The sequence below is a fragment of the Mesoplodon mirus genome (genome assembly GCF_964341445.2).
Source record: "Mesoplodon mirus genome assembly, chromosome: 6".
NCBI classification, from domain to species: domain Eukaryota; kingdom Metazoa; phylum Chordata; class Mammalia; order Artiodactyla; family Ziphiidae; genus Mesoplodon; species Mesoplodon mirus.
Window position 1 is genome coordinate 143,178,662 of NC_138982.1, and position 14,948 is coordinate 143,193,609.

Below are 14,948 nucleotides of genomic sequence, written 5' to 3' on the forward strand. Positions count from 1 at the left end.
GGGGCCGAACACAAGCTGGTCATCACCTGGCAGGAGTCGACGGTTCCCTGCAGGTACCCCGCGCAGATCATGGCCGGCGTGATGAGGTCGCTGTACACCTGCTTGCTGTTGCACCTCCAGGGCTCGATGAGCCGCACCATCGCCGCGTTCAGCCCATCCGAGGTCTTCCCTGCAACAGAGGACGGCCTGGCTTTCCCAGGGAGCCTGGACTCCCTCCCGGGGGCGTGGAGAGACGGCCACGCCCCTCCTCCCCTACCGGCGCCTGGGGCACCGGGGTACCTTCCAGCTGCTGGGGCCTGTGTTTAAAGCGGCTCCAGATTTGGTTTGGGGGCAGACTGCCTGCCTCTGGGGCTGGGGAGCTCCACCTGTGTCCTAGAATCATCCTCTCCCATCACCCAGCCACTTGGTTCCCTGGGATCAATTTTCCGCCTTCGTTGCTCCCTCTTCTCTGGACCGTTCCCAGGGCCCCCCGAGGAGCCCTGTGTTTCCACCTCAAACACCCGACGGTCCTCAACCCCACACGATCCTCCACTCTCTGACCATCTGCCCTCGGCTCCCGGCAGGTGGAAACTTCCTAGACGCTCGGTGGGACTTGCGCTCTCTGTCCCCCGGTGGCTACCTGGATGTCTTCTGGGCTCCATGGGCTTACGGTGCTGAAGCAGTGCCTCTCCTAGAGGCTCCTCCACCCAAAGCCACACCCTTCCCCGTCCTCCGGACTTGGGAAATGGTCCCGCCACCCACTGGGGGGCTTGCGTCACAGCTGGAAGCCGCCTTCCTGTGACTCTTCACTCTTTCTCTGCTGACACTCCATCCATCAGCAGATCTGGAGGCTTTGTCCCAAACGTGCTCCCACACCCACCCACCCCGGTCTGAGCCGCCTTCTTGTCTCAGAGGACACAGACAGCACTGGTCCCCTCACAATGCTGTTGCATCTGCCCTCACCCCCAACCCTTCCGTGACTCTCTACACAGCTTTCAGATCAAGTCGCTCCAGTATCCTCACTATAGCCTACAAGGCCCTAGGCGACCTGGCCCCAGCCTGCCCCTCACCCCGGCTCATCGTGCCCTGGCCACACTGGCCCTTCTGCTCCTAAGACGCTCTCGTCATGCAGATCTTAGCTCAAATGTCCTCTCTTCCGAGAAGCCTTCCCTGACCACCGCTCGCTGTTGCAGACCTCCACTGTTTGAAAGCACCTAGTTCAGTTATTCATTTCCTGTCTGAGCACATCCTTCCCCCAGACATCCATAGGAGAATGTGAAGTTCCTGCGGGCAGAGATTTTTGTCTCATTTTGTTCACTGCTGCATTCCCAGCTCTTGGTAGGTGCTCCACAAATTGTGGCTGACTTTCCCTTTTGTCTAGGATGCTGGGAAACCTTGCTCACAACTGGAAGGCTCAACCAGGAGCTTTCTTTAGACCAGATGCCGGGACACCCAGCGCCACCGACAACTCCCCTCCCCCTCCCAACCACCCCGTCCTTGAGCTATTCACTGTGTTTTAAAGGATCCCTTGGAGGTGTACCCTAAACACTTTAGGAAGTATGTAAACAATATATAAATGAACGACTAAGCTCGTCCAATGCTCCATAAGAATGCAACAGCAAGGATCCCTTCATTTGAAAAACGTTATCTGAGATGAAAGCAAATTATAACTGAAGGCAGCTGGGCCAGCCTGCGTTAGGAGGGTCTAGTGTGTCTTCCCTCTCTGTGGTGTCAGGGCAGGAGGACAAAGCCTCTGACGCCTGCAGCTGGCATTGCCAGTCACACGAGCCCATCCTCACTGAGTCCGTTATCACTCAGCCATCAAAGGCAGGCAGACTTCCGGGCGGCCTGTTAGCGACCATGGGGTACAAACATAGGGGGCCGTGTGCCCCTCACATTTAGGTGGCCTTCACCCTTCAAAAAGCAGTTTCCGGGGCTTCCCTGGTGGCGCAGTGGTTGAGAGTCCACCTGCCGATGCAGGGGACACGGGTTCGTGCCCCGGTCCGGGAAGATCCCACAGGCCGCAGAGCGGCTGGGCCCGTGAGCCATGGCCGCTGAGCCTGCGCGTCCGGAGCCTGTGCTCCGCAATGGGAGAAGCCACAACAGTGAGAGGCCTGCGTACCGCAAAAAAAAAAAAAAAAAAAAAAAGCAGTTTCCGCACATTGTTCCATTTGGTCTTAATAAGGGCATGGGGTAAGTAGGGAAGCTAGGATTTTCCCATCTAGCACGTGGGGAAACAGGCAAAAAGACTGGGCGAAGTGCCCAAAGTCGTCCAGTCACTTAGTGGTAGATCCAGGATCAAAACCTTGACCTCCCGCTTCAGAACCCAGTGCCCTGCTCCTGAGACCCGCAGATCCCCTGCCTGCTGGGAGCCTCACCTTTCTCGTAGGTGGACCCCCACCCGGAAATCCAGCAGGACTGTGTCGGTTCCAGCATCATGCCCGGGTTGGGCAGACACACTGGTTTCACTCTGTCTGTTTCAAGAAGGGAAAACAGCATGAGCGGGTCCGGTCTAACTGAAGGTCTCGGGCGACAGTGTCCACCTGGATCTCCCCTGGGCCTGGGACCACCAGCCTCCTGCCCAAGGAGACTTCTGGATTCCAGTGTGTCCCGGCATCCCCTTTCCTATCCCTGCCAGGACCCTCTTTCTAACAGGCAAGACGTCCCCCTCTGGAAGTTAGGGTTTTGGAGGATTGAAGGTCAACAGTCCTGTGATGCCAATAGGTGACACTGGACGTGGTAGGGCTGCATCAGACTAAATTGATAAGGATGAAGGTAAGTGATTAGCAATTTATAATTAAACTCACAACAGGTGCAATTGCAAACCAGCATCGAGTGAAGTCTGACCCATCAGATGCCGACTATGAAACAATGTTTCTAGACATTCACGTGCACTGATTAAGTTGTCACCGTGCTGAGCAGGAAAAGTGCTGCGGTGAACGCATCCCTCAGTGGCCAAAGGCACATTTTGGGGTGACTCGGCCTCTGCTGAGCCCTCTTCTAGCAGCCAACCCCTCCCGTGGCTCCACACACTACAACTCAGTGCAAATTCCCTCCTGGTCATCACAGCACATTTTATTTCCCGTCAACCTCTCCTTAAGATGCGGTCAAAACTGTTCACATGCCCTGGGCTGCAGGAGCCCAGCGACGCACCGTTGAAAGCCAGAGGCGTCTGCAGCTTCATAAGAGCGATATCGTTGTTCTTCGTCTTGGAATCGTAATTTGGGTGGGAAACCACTTTTGCGACTCGGTATCCGTTTCCATAGAACATGAAAGATTGTCTCAAAATTCCTGCAAAGGCCGTCCAAATCTTGGGATTGTTAAGAGGTCTGGAAGACAGAGAGGAACACCGCTCAGCATGTCAGAACCACAAACATGAAACACTCATTTGACGGTCTTCAGAAGTCATCCGCCAGAGCCAAGGTCTCCAAGGTCTCCAAGGTGACGTGACTTGTCAAAAGCCGCAGGACAAGACTGGTCAGGTGGTTTCAGGCCCCTCCCCCTCCCCTCCTTTACCTCATCAGTGAATCCTATTCCTCCCGCGCTTCCCCGCCAGCCTGCAAACCCTCGCAATTCCAAGAACGCTTGTTCTTGAGCCTAAGTGCCTTCCTGAGGTTTGAAACCCCATTTCTGGCGTGGCTGGGTCTAACTGACTTTTACATGCTAGAGCATTTCCTGGCACACAGTAGGTGCTTAATAAGTGTGTACTGATGAATAGACTCTGAGTCTAATAGCCGTCCAGGCATTACCTTTATCTGGGTATTTCCCTTCTAAGGAAACCCTAAATCCTACAGCCCATGGAATACGGTGGATGGGAGGAAGGGAACGCTCCTGGGTAATAAACACGCTTTCTTCAACCATACAACAGCCCTTGGAGCAGCACACCTGTCTTACAGGTGCAGATGCTACAGTCAGCAACCTCAAGGGAATTGTCTGAAGCCACTAAGCCAGAGAATAGCCAAGCCAGGCCCGGCCTCACTCTAAAGAAAAATAGCTCTGATGAGTGAGGCTTTTTCAAAATAGCCATGTGATCAAAACACACAAAAAAACACAAAAAAACCCTCCACGTTTAAGAAAAAAGGAGGGGGAACAGTATCTTCTACAAAAGCTAACACTATACATGATGGCTACCCTTGCCCCCTCCACCCACCTGTATGGGCAATGCTGTGGCCCAGGGTGTTTAATGGACCACAGAGGACCTTCCTGCATGGCAGTGTGAGGTCTGAGTGTCTTTGAGTGCACCGTCTCCGGGGATGAGCACCCAGGGGAAACCAGGCCTCCCAAGACGGCAGAGGCCTCAGGAAGGGTGGGACAGAGCTGAGAAGACTGTGGGCTAGAAGGAGTTCTTTGTTTTTTTTAATATAAATTTAATTATTTTATTTTTGGCTGCGTTGGGTCTTCGTTACTGCGCATGGGCTTTCTCTAGTTGTGGTGAGCGGGGTCTACTCTTGGTTGTGGTGCACGGGCTTCTCATTGCGGTGGCTTCTCTTGTTGCGGAGCACAGGCTCTAGGCGCATGGGCTTCAGTAGTTGCAGCACACAGGCTCAGAAGTTGTGGCTCATGGGCTCAGTAGTTGTGGCTTGCGGGCTCTAGAGCGCAGGCTCAGTAGTTGTGGCACACGGGCTTAGTTGCTCCACGGCATGTGGGATCTTCTGGACCAGGGTTCGAACCCGTGCTCCCTGCATTGGCAGGCGGATTCTTAGCCACTGCGCCACCAGGGAAGCCCCTAGAAGGAGTTCTGATCACAGCATCACCCCAGCCCCACACCGCATCCCTGCGCAAGACCCCGTGAGTAATGGACGCACGCTCAAGGGATGGGCTTGGCCACGCGCTTCACGAGTCATTTGACCCTCCCAGCGAGGCAACGACCTGGGCGCCCTTAGAATCCCCACTTGTCCACAAGGAAACCGGAACTCGAAGGAGTCGGAGGCTTCACTCCAGGCCGCAGGGCCCAGAGCCTCCGCCTCCCAACCCGGGACCCGCCCCCGCGGGACTTACTCCTCCACGCAGTGGGCGGCGGTCACGATCCACTCGGGGGTGATGATGGAGCCTCCGCAGACGTGGGTGCCCTGCACGTGCAGGCTGACCTGCCAGGGCCAGTCCCCCGGGGCAGCGCTCGACCCGCCCACGATCCGGCTCTGGCGGCCCGTCTTCCCCGAGACCCCGCACTCTGAGGGCGACAAGCACAGCGCAGCCGGCCAGTGAGCGAAGCAGGGCCGCCCCCTCCCAGCCCCCTGACGCCCGTCACACCCAGTGCCCAGACGGCCCCCAGGCCGAGGGTCCTGCCTGGCCGGAGGGTGACTGTTGTCTGCTCTTGTTCCTGTTTGTTTGGGGTCCGACTTTCAGAGAATGTGTCCTGGTCTCTTTGGGTTGGGGAGTGGGGTGCAAGGACAGCCCTCCAGCCCCCTCTCCCCCCAGGAAACACCACTTCTGCTGGCACTGGGTGCCCCTGTTCCTTGGAACTCATGCGATTCCATCTGCGTCTCCTGTACACCCAGGTGGGGGGCCTGGATAACAAAGGCCCTGGCACCCCCTCGAATGCTCAGAGGCCCCAAGATTCCTGAACACAGCTAAGGAGGCTTTTCTCATGTGTGCTGCTCTCAAGGTGCCAGGAGATGGAGGCGTAGCATGCGCGGGAAGGCAGGGCAGGCACCATGCTTTCTCTGTACCTAAAGAAGCTTGAGCTAGCCTGAGTGGGAAGGTACCAGCGGGACCACTGGGCATGCGTCCACCTAGGGGCGTCTGCTAGTTTCACCTGTTCAAACTGAAAGGCCAAGCTTCAGGCCTGAGACCCGTATGGGAACAGGATGGGGCTGTCCCAGAGAAGGGAGTGCAGGGACAGTGTCCTCCATACCAGTAGAAGGTTTGGAAACTATAAATAATCCAAACACAGGGACGGGGACACCCACAGGCCTCCAGCTGCAGCGCAGGGATGCCCTAGAGTGTGGCCCCATCAGTTTCTTGAGCTTGCCGTCCTCATGGGACAGCTGCTTCTTGGACTTGAGGCTGAAGGCGTCTCAAGTGCATCAGAATTCAAGAAAGGAGCCCCTTGGGCAGAGTGCTGGGCATGTCCTGACCTGTTACCCCACTTCATCTCTCCACATCCCCCAGAGACACAGGGAGATACATTTCTATAAGTACCAAATGTTTCCTATTTTAGAAACACAAAAAGGAAAACCAAGAATCACTTACCTATACAGCGTAAAGAAACCACTGTTTTTGAAGAACAGACATCACTACAAAAGAAGAGGGGAAAATTCTGGTCACTCTAACAAACGAGACACTTGATTCTCAAAATACTTAGAAATAAATATTTTCTTCCACTGTTCTCACTCTCTGCCTCCCCAGACATAGAAGAGTCCACAGTTGAAGACTTGAATAAGGAAAGTAAATCTATATACATAAGGGATAGTAGTGAAGAGCAGACACTGAGTCAAAGTGCAGGGTTCAAATCCAAGCTGTGTAACCTTGGACAAGCTTCCTAACCTCTCTGTGCCTCAATTACCCCATCTGCAGAATGGGCTAATATAGTACCAACTCATAGGGTGGTTGTGAAAATAAGCACACATCATATCAGCTGTTATTATTTTTCCTTGGGATTTAAAATCATCCTTTAATTTCGTCAGGAAGACAGTTGTAAACTGCCAGGTTCCTATAACTGCTTTACATTTACCGCACAGGAAACTATACAGTCAATCATTTGCCTGGGAACAGAAGAAAAGTTACTCATTTGGAGGGCAGACATTCCAGGTTACATATGAAAAAGAAACAACCAATGCGTTCCACTGTATATGGAATTTTCCCCCAATATGCTGAGGAGAAGAGAAACAGCCCTGACACCCACATGTTCGAACCTGGCCATGTTCTGTTGAACGTAAACAGTTCCCAGGGCATCAACATGGGGCCAGACCATTGTTACATGATGGAGCAGGACGCAGGCACGCCCACTGCACAATCCCATGAGCCTGGTCCAGACCACACAGTGACCAACAGGCCCCTATGCTGGCTGACACGAGTGGCCACACTTCTTTGCCAATCCCAGCCATAGCCTGGCTTCATGCCTGCCACCCACCTTCTAAAAAAAAAAAAAAACCATTAAGGTACCAACTACAGAATCACCCTCACTTCCGGACAGCATCCAATGCAGGGCAAAGCCCTGCTTCCTGGAACCTTCCCCAAAAGGACTCAACACAAGCCCACACCCTGTAATAAGTCCCTTCTCACCCCCTTCCATGGAGACACCCACAGTTCCAGGACAAGGCATGTCCTGGTGGTCTCTGGCTGGAGGGCATTGGATGCCAAGAGAAGACATGTTCCCATTAAGAGAAGATGCTTTCTAGGGATCATAAGGTCATTCCCCTCTGCACACTGTGCAGCCACCAGCATCAGGGCACAAAGCAGCCACTCAGACAAACCCTGCGAGGACTCAGGTATCCAAGAGCAACTTCTGAAAGCAAAGAGGAAAGCAGTTCTCCCACCTCACGCCATGCGTGCCAGGGACACCACGTGCCAGGCAATGACCTTCTCTTCTTTCCTCCGAACGCTGCAGCCACCTGTGAGTTACCGAGAGGTGGCAGCCCTCCCTTCCCTGCTCAGCCCTGATTCCATGTAACCAAAGCCGATGAAGAGACAGACGGGGGCATTTACAAAGAGCCCAGGCATCTGTGTTTAGCTTCTCGGGAGGGCAAACCACAGCCTGCTGTTTTGATGGGCACACCTGGCCGTGTGCACCCCTTCTCCTGGGCTCACCCTCTCACATTCCTGGGGACAGCCAGACCAGGTGCCCCCGGAAGAAGTCAGCCTCCCGGGCCACCAGGAACGCAAACCTGCTCCCAGCCTCCCACTCACAGGGAAGGAGGGGAAGTGTGACCCGTCCATCCTCCCCTAAATGCAGCATCTGGCGCCTGGCCAGCAGGGTGGTGCCGGCCTGGCTGGCCACCTGGGGATGGGAGATAGGGATCTGGGAGCTGAGGAAGACTTAAGCAAGAAGGACACTGTGTATCTTTCACGTTAAGGAACATTCGGATAGTAATAATGATCCTAGGAAGACTGCAACCATTTTAAACATATGCAGCACAAAATGAGTCGCTCAAGCCCAGCCCTCTCCCCCACCCTCCTAAACAGTTAAACCATCCACCATGGGACCAGCTCAGGTTCATTTCCACCCACCAGATGCACTGCGACCACCCAGCGCTGCAAGTAGGCCTCCAGGTACAGGAAACATTGGTGGACTGGACCAGCCGCTCGCTCCCAGACCCACCCCTTGCACAGCATCCTCTGACACGATTGCTTGGGCTGGGGGACCCACCACCCCTGCTGCCTGGGGCTGAGGGCCTTCTTGGGAAGCAGGATTTCCAGTGTGAAACCGGCAGAGTCCTGGGCAAACCAGAATGAGTTGATCACCCCAGTGGGGACCCTGAGACATTCTTTTGGACTCCTAGACACACACCCTGACACACAGTAAGGTACATGTCTAATGTCCGGAGAGAGAAAAAAATCAGGATAGAGGAATTTCAATTGTGCAATGTTACCCAATACCATGGAGGGCAGAGGGCAGAGGGCACAAACAAGATGGCACATAGACCTTAGCCACTTCCCTAGAATAAAACCAGAGCTGCTCAGAGGGACGGGTCCTACTTAAAGTCCAATCTCCTCCCCATGAGAAACTCAGACAAACCCGCAGCTGCAGCAGAGAAATCAAACTCTGGACAGTGATTCTCCCTGATGTCCCCTACTCATTCCCATTACACAATTTTTGAAAGGAAAGAGGAAGTCACCATGGCCAACAGGCCCATGAAAAGATGCTCAACATCACTAATCATTAGAGAAATGCAAATCAAAGCTACAATGAGGTATCACCTCACACCACTCAAAATGGCCATCGTCAAAAAGCCTACAAATAATAAATGCTGGAGAGGGTGTGGAGATAAGGGAGCCCTGCTACACTGTTGGTGGGAATGTAAATTGGTGCAGCCACTATGGAGAACAGTATGGAGGTTCCTTAAAAAACTAAACATAGAGTCACCGTATGATCCAGCAATCCCACTCCTGGACATATTTCTGGACAAAACTACAATTCAATAACATACGTGCACCCCAATGTGCATTGCAGCACTGTTTACAATAGCCGGGTCATGGAAGCAACCTAGATGCCCATCAACAGACGAATGGATAAAGAAGATGTGGTACATGTATACAAGGGAATACTACTCAGCCATAATAAAGAATGAAATAATGCCATTTACAGCAACGTGGATGGACCTAGAGATTATCATACTAAGCAAAGTAAATCAGAAAGAGAAAGACAAATACCATATATCACTTATATGTGGAATCTAAAATATGACACAAATGACCTTATCTAAGAGACAAACTCGCAGACATAGAGAATAGACCTGTGGTTGCCAAGCGGGGAGGGAGGTGGGGGAAGGATGGAGTGGGAGTTTGGGGTCAGCAGATGCAGACTATTATCTATAGGATGGATAAGCAATAAGGACCTACTGTAGAGCACAGGGAACTATATTCAATATCCTGTAATAAACCATAATGGAAAAAGAATATGAAAAAGAATGTATATATAACTGAATCACTTTGCCATACATACGTAGAAATTAACATAACATTGTACATCAACTATACTTCAATGAAATAAATTTTTAAAAAGAAATCACCAAATTAAATACCTGTGGTAGAGTTTTTTATAGAGATCGATATTGTTGGCACTGACGTTCAGCTTCATGAAGCTTGTGGCTCCGCTGTCATCCACTATTCCTTGGCTAGAGAAAAAGCTATTCCTGAAAAAGACAGAAAATCTTATTTAAAATAATGGGTCTTTTTGTGAGCATTCGTAAATCCTATGTTACAACTATATCAGGATATGACATTCTGGTTACAAGGAACACCTTAGCATTTGGGAAAACAAAAACACAACTTCCAGTCAAGTGACGCTGCGTTATAACCATCTTTCCACCCGATAAGCCTGAAGTGTCAGGGAAAAGTCCTCCATCAGTTGTGTTTCTAGTCTAATCTGGATTAGGATAAAGAAGCAGTAAGAATAAGGATGTGTGAGTACATATCATGTAACAAAATTACACACGTTAAAATGCTCCCAGTGATAAAATACAGACCCTGAACCGTGATGGGGCCTCACTACATCATTCACAGTGACATACGCTGCAATTGGGGGCTGGCATTTTGAAGGATTTCACTAGCTAAGATGCCAGCTTTCTTATCAAGTGGTAATTCATTCTGAAAACTGGCATAAAGGCAACACACTTGAATTGCACAGAAGTCACACGGTGACACCCCCAAGGAAGAGACGGTGGCAATGAAAGCGCACAGCCTTTCCCTGGGAGGCCAGACGGCCTCCACGCGTTGACAAGGATGGTCTGGCGTGTCCCTGGCTGGAATCCTGAGGAGGGGGCACTCCCACACCCCTCTCCCACCTCCTCTGGTGGCTGCATGAGGAATGAATTCTCTAATGGATAAATCTGTTGATCAGCTCTCTTCTGTTCAAAGGCCTCGCCAGCGCCTTCTGTGCTCATGCAGTGAAGGCCATGCAGATCTGTTCCCTCCAACCTTCCCTGCAGCCCTCCCCTCTCGCTTCCACCCAGGAGGTGAGTGGAGTCAAGGCTTCAACCCTGCCTGGGGGCTCCTTAAGAAATGAGTCACCCAAGGCCCTCGGCCAGCACCCTGGACCCTGGTGACTGCAACACTGGACAGCCTCGAGTAACCAGGAGCGCATGGAGGCCCAAGAGGCAGGGCTGGGGGTGTGCCATGGAGGGGGATGGGGCAGTGTGGTGCCCACAGTCCCCTGCTGGTCTCCCGGAGACAAAGGTTTGTGGTGCCCCTGTGTTGGCACTTCCAGGGAGGGGCAGAGAGAAGTACTGATCTTATGTTTCTGTGCCCGTCACCATCATCACGGAGGCCACAGGGCTCGGAACTCACGGGTAGCCCATGTCCTGGCACGCTGCTCTCCCGTAGTTGTCACTCCAGCCATCCTGGCACACGGGGTGCCAGGACTTCCTCTGAGATGAGTACACCTGAAGGATGAAGTTGGGTCCGTAGAGACGAACTGCAGGAAGGGAGATTCTGGTGAGTCTCAACCCATCGTCCTGTCCGCCACATGAGCCCCACCTTCCCTGGGACCCAGAGGCAGGGCTGGGCTCCCTCTTCCCGAGGCACCAGCTACACATGAGAGATGCCGAGAATCCAGCCTTTCCCCACAAAATATGCCCTTCACCCAAAAGAACTGAAAACAGGTATTCAGACAAAAATGAACACTGTACACAAATGTTCGTGAAAGCTTTATCCACAGGAGCCGAAAGGTGGAAACAACCCAAATGTCCATCTACTGATGAACGCACAGAATATGGTCCATCCGCATAATGGAGTATTATTTGTTCATGAAAGGGGATGAAACACTGACACAATACAACACCCATGACATTCTGCTGAGTGAAAGAGGCCAGACACAAAGGCTCACACACTATGATCCCATTTCTGTGAAACGTCTAGAGAAGGAAATCTATAGAGACTGAAAGTAGATTAGTGGTTGCTTAGGACCTGGCATCTGGGGCTCATTTGGCTGTGGAATGACCAGCCTTGGTCTGATCATTTCCTACTGCTTCTGTGATGAGTGAATCCACACACCCTGTGAGTGGATAAGCAAACTGTAGGACATCTAGACAATGGAATGTGATTCAACACTAAAAAGACATGAGCTATCAGGCCACGAAGAGACGTGCAGGAACCTTAAATGCACATCATTCAGTGAAAGAAGCATCTGAAAGGGCTCCATCCTGTAGGATTCTGATTCTAAGATACTTGGGGAAAGGCAAAACCATGCAGACGGTAGGAAGATCCGTGGTTACTTGGGGATGGGGAGTAGGGGATGAACAGGTAGAGCACAGAGGATTTTTAGGGCAGTGAAACTACTCTGTATGACACTGCCATGACGGATACATGTTAGACATTTGTCCGAACCTACTGTCCAGATGTACACATTGTACATTTATCTGCAATACCAAGCAAACCTTAATGTAAACTAAGGACTTTAGTCAATAATAATGTATCGATATCGACTTATCACTTACAATGCACGTACCACCCCAGTGCAAGATGTTACAAACAGGGGCGACTGTATGTGAGGGCAGGGGTTGGGGGGGGATGGGAACACTGTTCGTTCTGTACACGTGAAACTGCTCAGGATTCCATGCAAAGGAACACTGTGAGTGCAGCAGAGGGAAAGGGGAGGCTCACGTCCCAACAGAAAAGTGACTTCCAGGGTGTGTCATCAAGTCCCGTGGAGTCAGCTGGATGGCAACCATTGGGAAATGGGCACATTAACAATGCAAACACGTATGTACTTTTTCGTGCAAAAACTCTGTGCAGGGAGAAACAAGATACTCTTATTAGTTGCCCCTAAGGAAAAAACATGATTGGCGGATGAACAGGCTTGTGTGTGTGTGTCTGTGTCTGTGTGTGTGTCTGTGTGTGTCTGTGTGTGTCTGTGTGTCTGTGTGTGTCTGTGTCTGTGTGTGTGTCTGTGCGCGTGTCTGTGTGTGTCTGTGTGTCTCTGTGTGTGTCTGTGTCTGTGTGTGTGCCTGTGTGTGTGTCTGTGTGTATCTGTGTGTGTATGTGTGTGTATGTGTGTCTGTGTGTGTGTGTTTGTGTCTGTGTGTGTGTCTGTGTGTGTGTCTGTGTGTCTGTGTGTGTGTCTCTGTGTCTGTGTGTCTGTGTGTCTGTGTCTGTGTCTGTGTGTGTCTCTCTGTGTGTGTGTGTCTGTGTGTGTCTGTGTCTGTGTGTGTGTCTGTGTGTCTGTCTGTGTGTGTGTCTGTGTGTGTGTGTCTGTGTGTGTGTGTGTGTTAGAAACACGACCCTGTTCTTTCCTCTCCCTCGCATCCTTGTTTCCTGTGTGTCTTCTTTACTGTTCACACAGAACATGTCACTCCTGACACGGCTGGTCACCAAATGTGTAGAGGTTTTCTCCACACCGAGCAATTCTCCACGACACCAGCTGGGCGTCCTACAATTTAATTCTGACACTCTTTACCTGGAGAGAGTGTGAGCTCCCACAGGTTGAGGGCTCAGTCCCACAAGACTGATCCCCCCCACTTCAGATACCAACCCCAAGTCCAGGTTGTCACCTGTGCTTCTGACCGACCAGCTAGAACTCAGAGGTTCCCACGACCCCCTCCTCAGCTTCGATTAATTTGCTAGAGCAGCTCACAGAACTCAGGAAAACCATTTACTTACTGTTTCCCAGTTCATTATAAAGGATAGGATAAAGGACACAGATGCATATCCAGAGGAAGAGAAGCACAGGGCAAGGTATGTGGGGAGGGGCAGGAGCCTCCGTGCCCTCTCTGGGCACACCGGTCTCCCCAGATCTTCATGGGGTCACCAACCCGGAAGCTCCCCAACCCTGTACTTTTGGGATTTTATGGAGACTCCATCACGTAGGCATGCTCCATCATTAATTCCATGTCCAGCCCTTCCTCCTCTCAAGACAGTGGGGTGCAGGGCTGACAGTTCTAAGCTTCTAACCGGAGCTCGTTCTTTGCGGTGACCAGCCCCCATCCAGGAGCCATTCAGGAGCCCAGCAAGAGTCACCTCGTTTGAACAAGACACTCCTCTCATCCAGGAAATGACAAGGGTTTTAAGAGCTCTGTGTCAGGAACTGGGGTCAAGGACCAAATACTAGAACCAAAGATGCTGCTGGTGGTCTTTTCACTTTGGAATCACCAGAGTTTCAGGAGCCCTGTGCCAGGAATCGGGGGCAGAGACCAATACATATTCTCTATTATCTCACAGTGTGCGAGTATATACTATGTGTGAGTATGTGAGTGTGTGTGTGTGTGTGTGTGTGTGTTAGGTGTGAGTATGCGTGAGTGTAAGTGAAATGGGGGAGATGAGATTTTTCACTGCATACATACCCTTAGGGACTTCCTGAATTATGATCTATTTGAGTACATTAACTGTTAAAGTATTTAAATAAACACAACTTCAGTATTAAGAAGAGAGAAAGTCTCTCCAGGTAACATGAGTTTGTCTTGCTAGAGTTTGTCAACACATGCACGTGCACAGGTAGGAAAACATCAAATGTCATTCCGCCTGAGAGCTTAACCATATCTGCTCAACTTCAAAAACTCCCTACTTTACTTAAGAAAATGGTGACAAATATATTATCACCAAAATAAAGGCAAGGCACTATGTCAACAGTTTACAGAGTGAGTAAGTCACTGCCAAGTGCAAACCCTCTCCGGGAAGGAACTGCAGGAGGTCAGAACTTAGAGGCCAAGGCACCAGCGTGGACGCAGGTCCATGCAGATGGTGCAGAGGCCGAGCTCTGGCCTAACCCCCAACCCTGAGGATTCCACGGCCAAGTCCGCACTGCATCTCACACAGGTGCCCTGACCTGGAAACGGGATGTACGGGAGTTCCATCCTCCCGCAGGATGGCTGCAGAAGGAAGACAGCGGTGGGGTAGAGCCTGGCCTTTGTCTGGCATCACCTGCCTTCAGAATTAACAGCTCCCAGAAGACGCAGCAGGCTTTAGGCTCTGGGTATGGCCCTCAGTGGGTATTAGCACAAGCCTCGTCCTCAAGCATCATTTTCCCTGGCATGACCACTTTACCACCCATGAAATAATTCATTGAAAATAATAAAAGCAGAAGAGGTGCCCACCCCGTGACAACAGACATAGATCACCTGAAAGGCAGCTTGTTTAGAAAACGCAGAGCCCACTCCCAGCTTTATGTTTTAAAGAGTTTGCCTGTTTTAGTGACGTCGTGGCAGCTGGGGCAGGCACGTTGGCCTGGTCCTGGGCTGGGGTCTCCCTTCCCCCGTGCTGTGCGATGCTGGTGGAGGGTTGGCACTTGCCCCCTCTGAGCCTGTCTCCTCATCTGAAAACCGGGCTTAGATGCAAGGCTCAGCCTCCAGGAAGGGATTCAGTTGTGGAATGCTCGG

The 14,948-nt window shown here is 51.6% G+C and overlaps 1 protein-coding gene across 7 annotated transcripts in view; it reads right to left on the reverse strand.

The window, feature by feature from the left end:
* Positions 1-14,948, reverse strand: part of TMPRSS2 (transmembrane serine protease 2) — a 35,049-nt gene that overhangs the window by 3,424 nt on the left and 16,677 nt on the right. For 5 of the 7 annotated variants that reach the window (XM_082625533.1, XM_082625535.1, XM_082625534.1 and 2 more), the window contains 7 exons: positions 10,927-11,053; positions 9,663-9,773; positions 6,172-6,215; positions 4,978-5,149; positions 3,133-3,308; positions 2,358-2,453; positions 27-169 (listed from right to left, as the gene is read on the reverse strand). In XM_082625533.1, the coding sequence (XP_082481659.1) occupies positions 27-169; positions 2,358-2,453; positions 3,133-3,308; positions 4,978-5,149; positions 6,172-6,215; positions 9,663-9,773; positions 10,927-11,053 (869 nt within the window). Of the gene's footprint in view, positions 1-26; positions 170-2,357; positions 2,454-3,132; positions 3,309-4,977; positions 5,150-6,171; positions 6,216-9,662; positions 9,774-10,926; positions 11,054-14,948 lie in introns of those variants that run through there. The other 2 variants (XR_014294414.1, XM_082625536.1) reach the window with 2 other exon arrangements.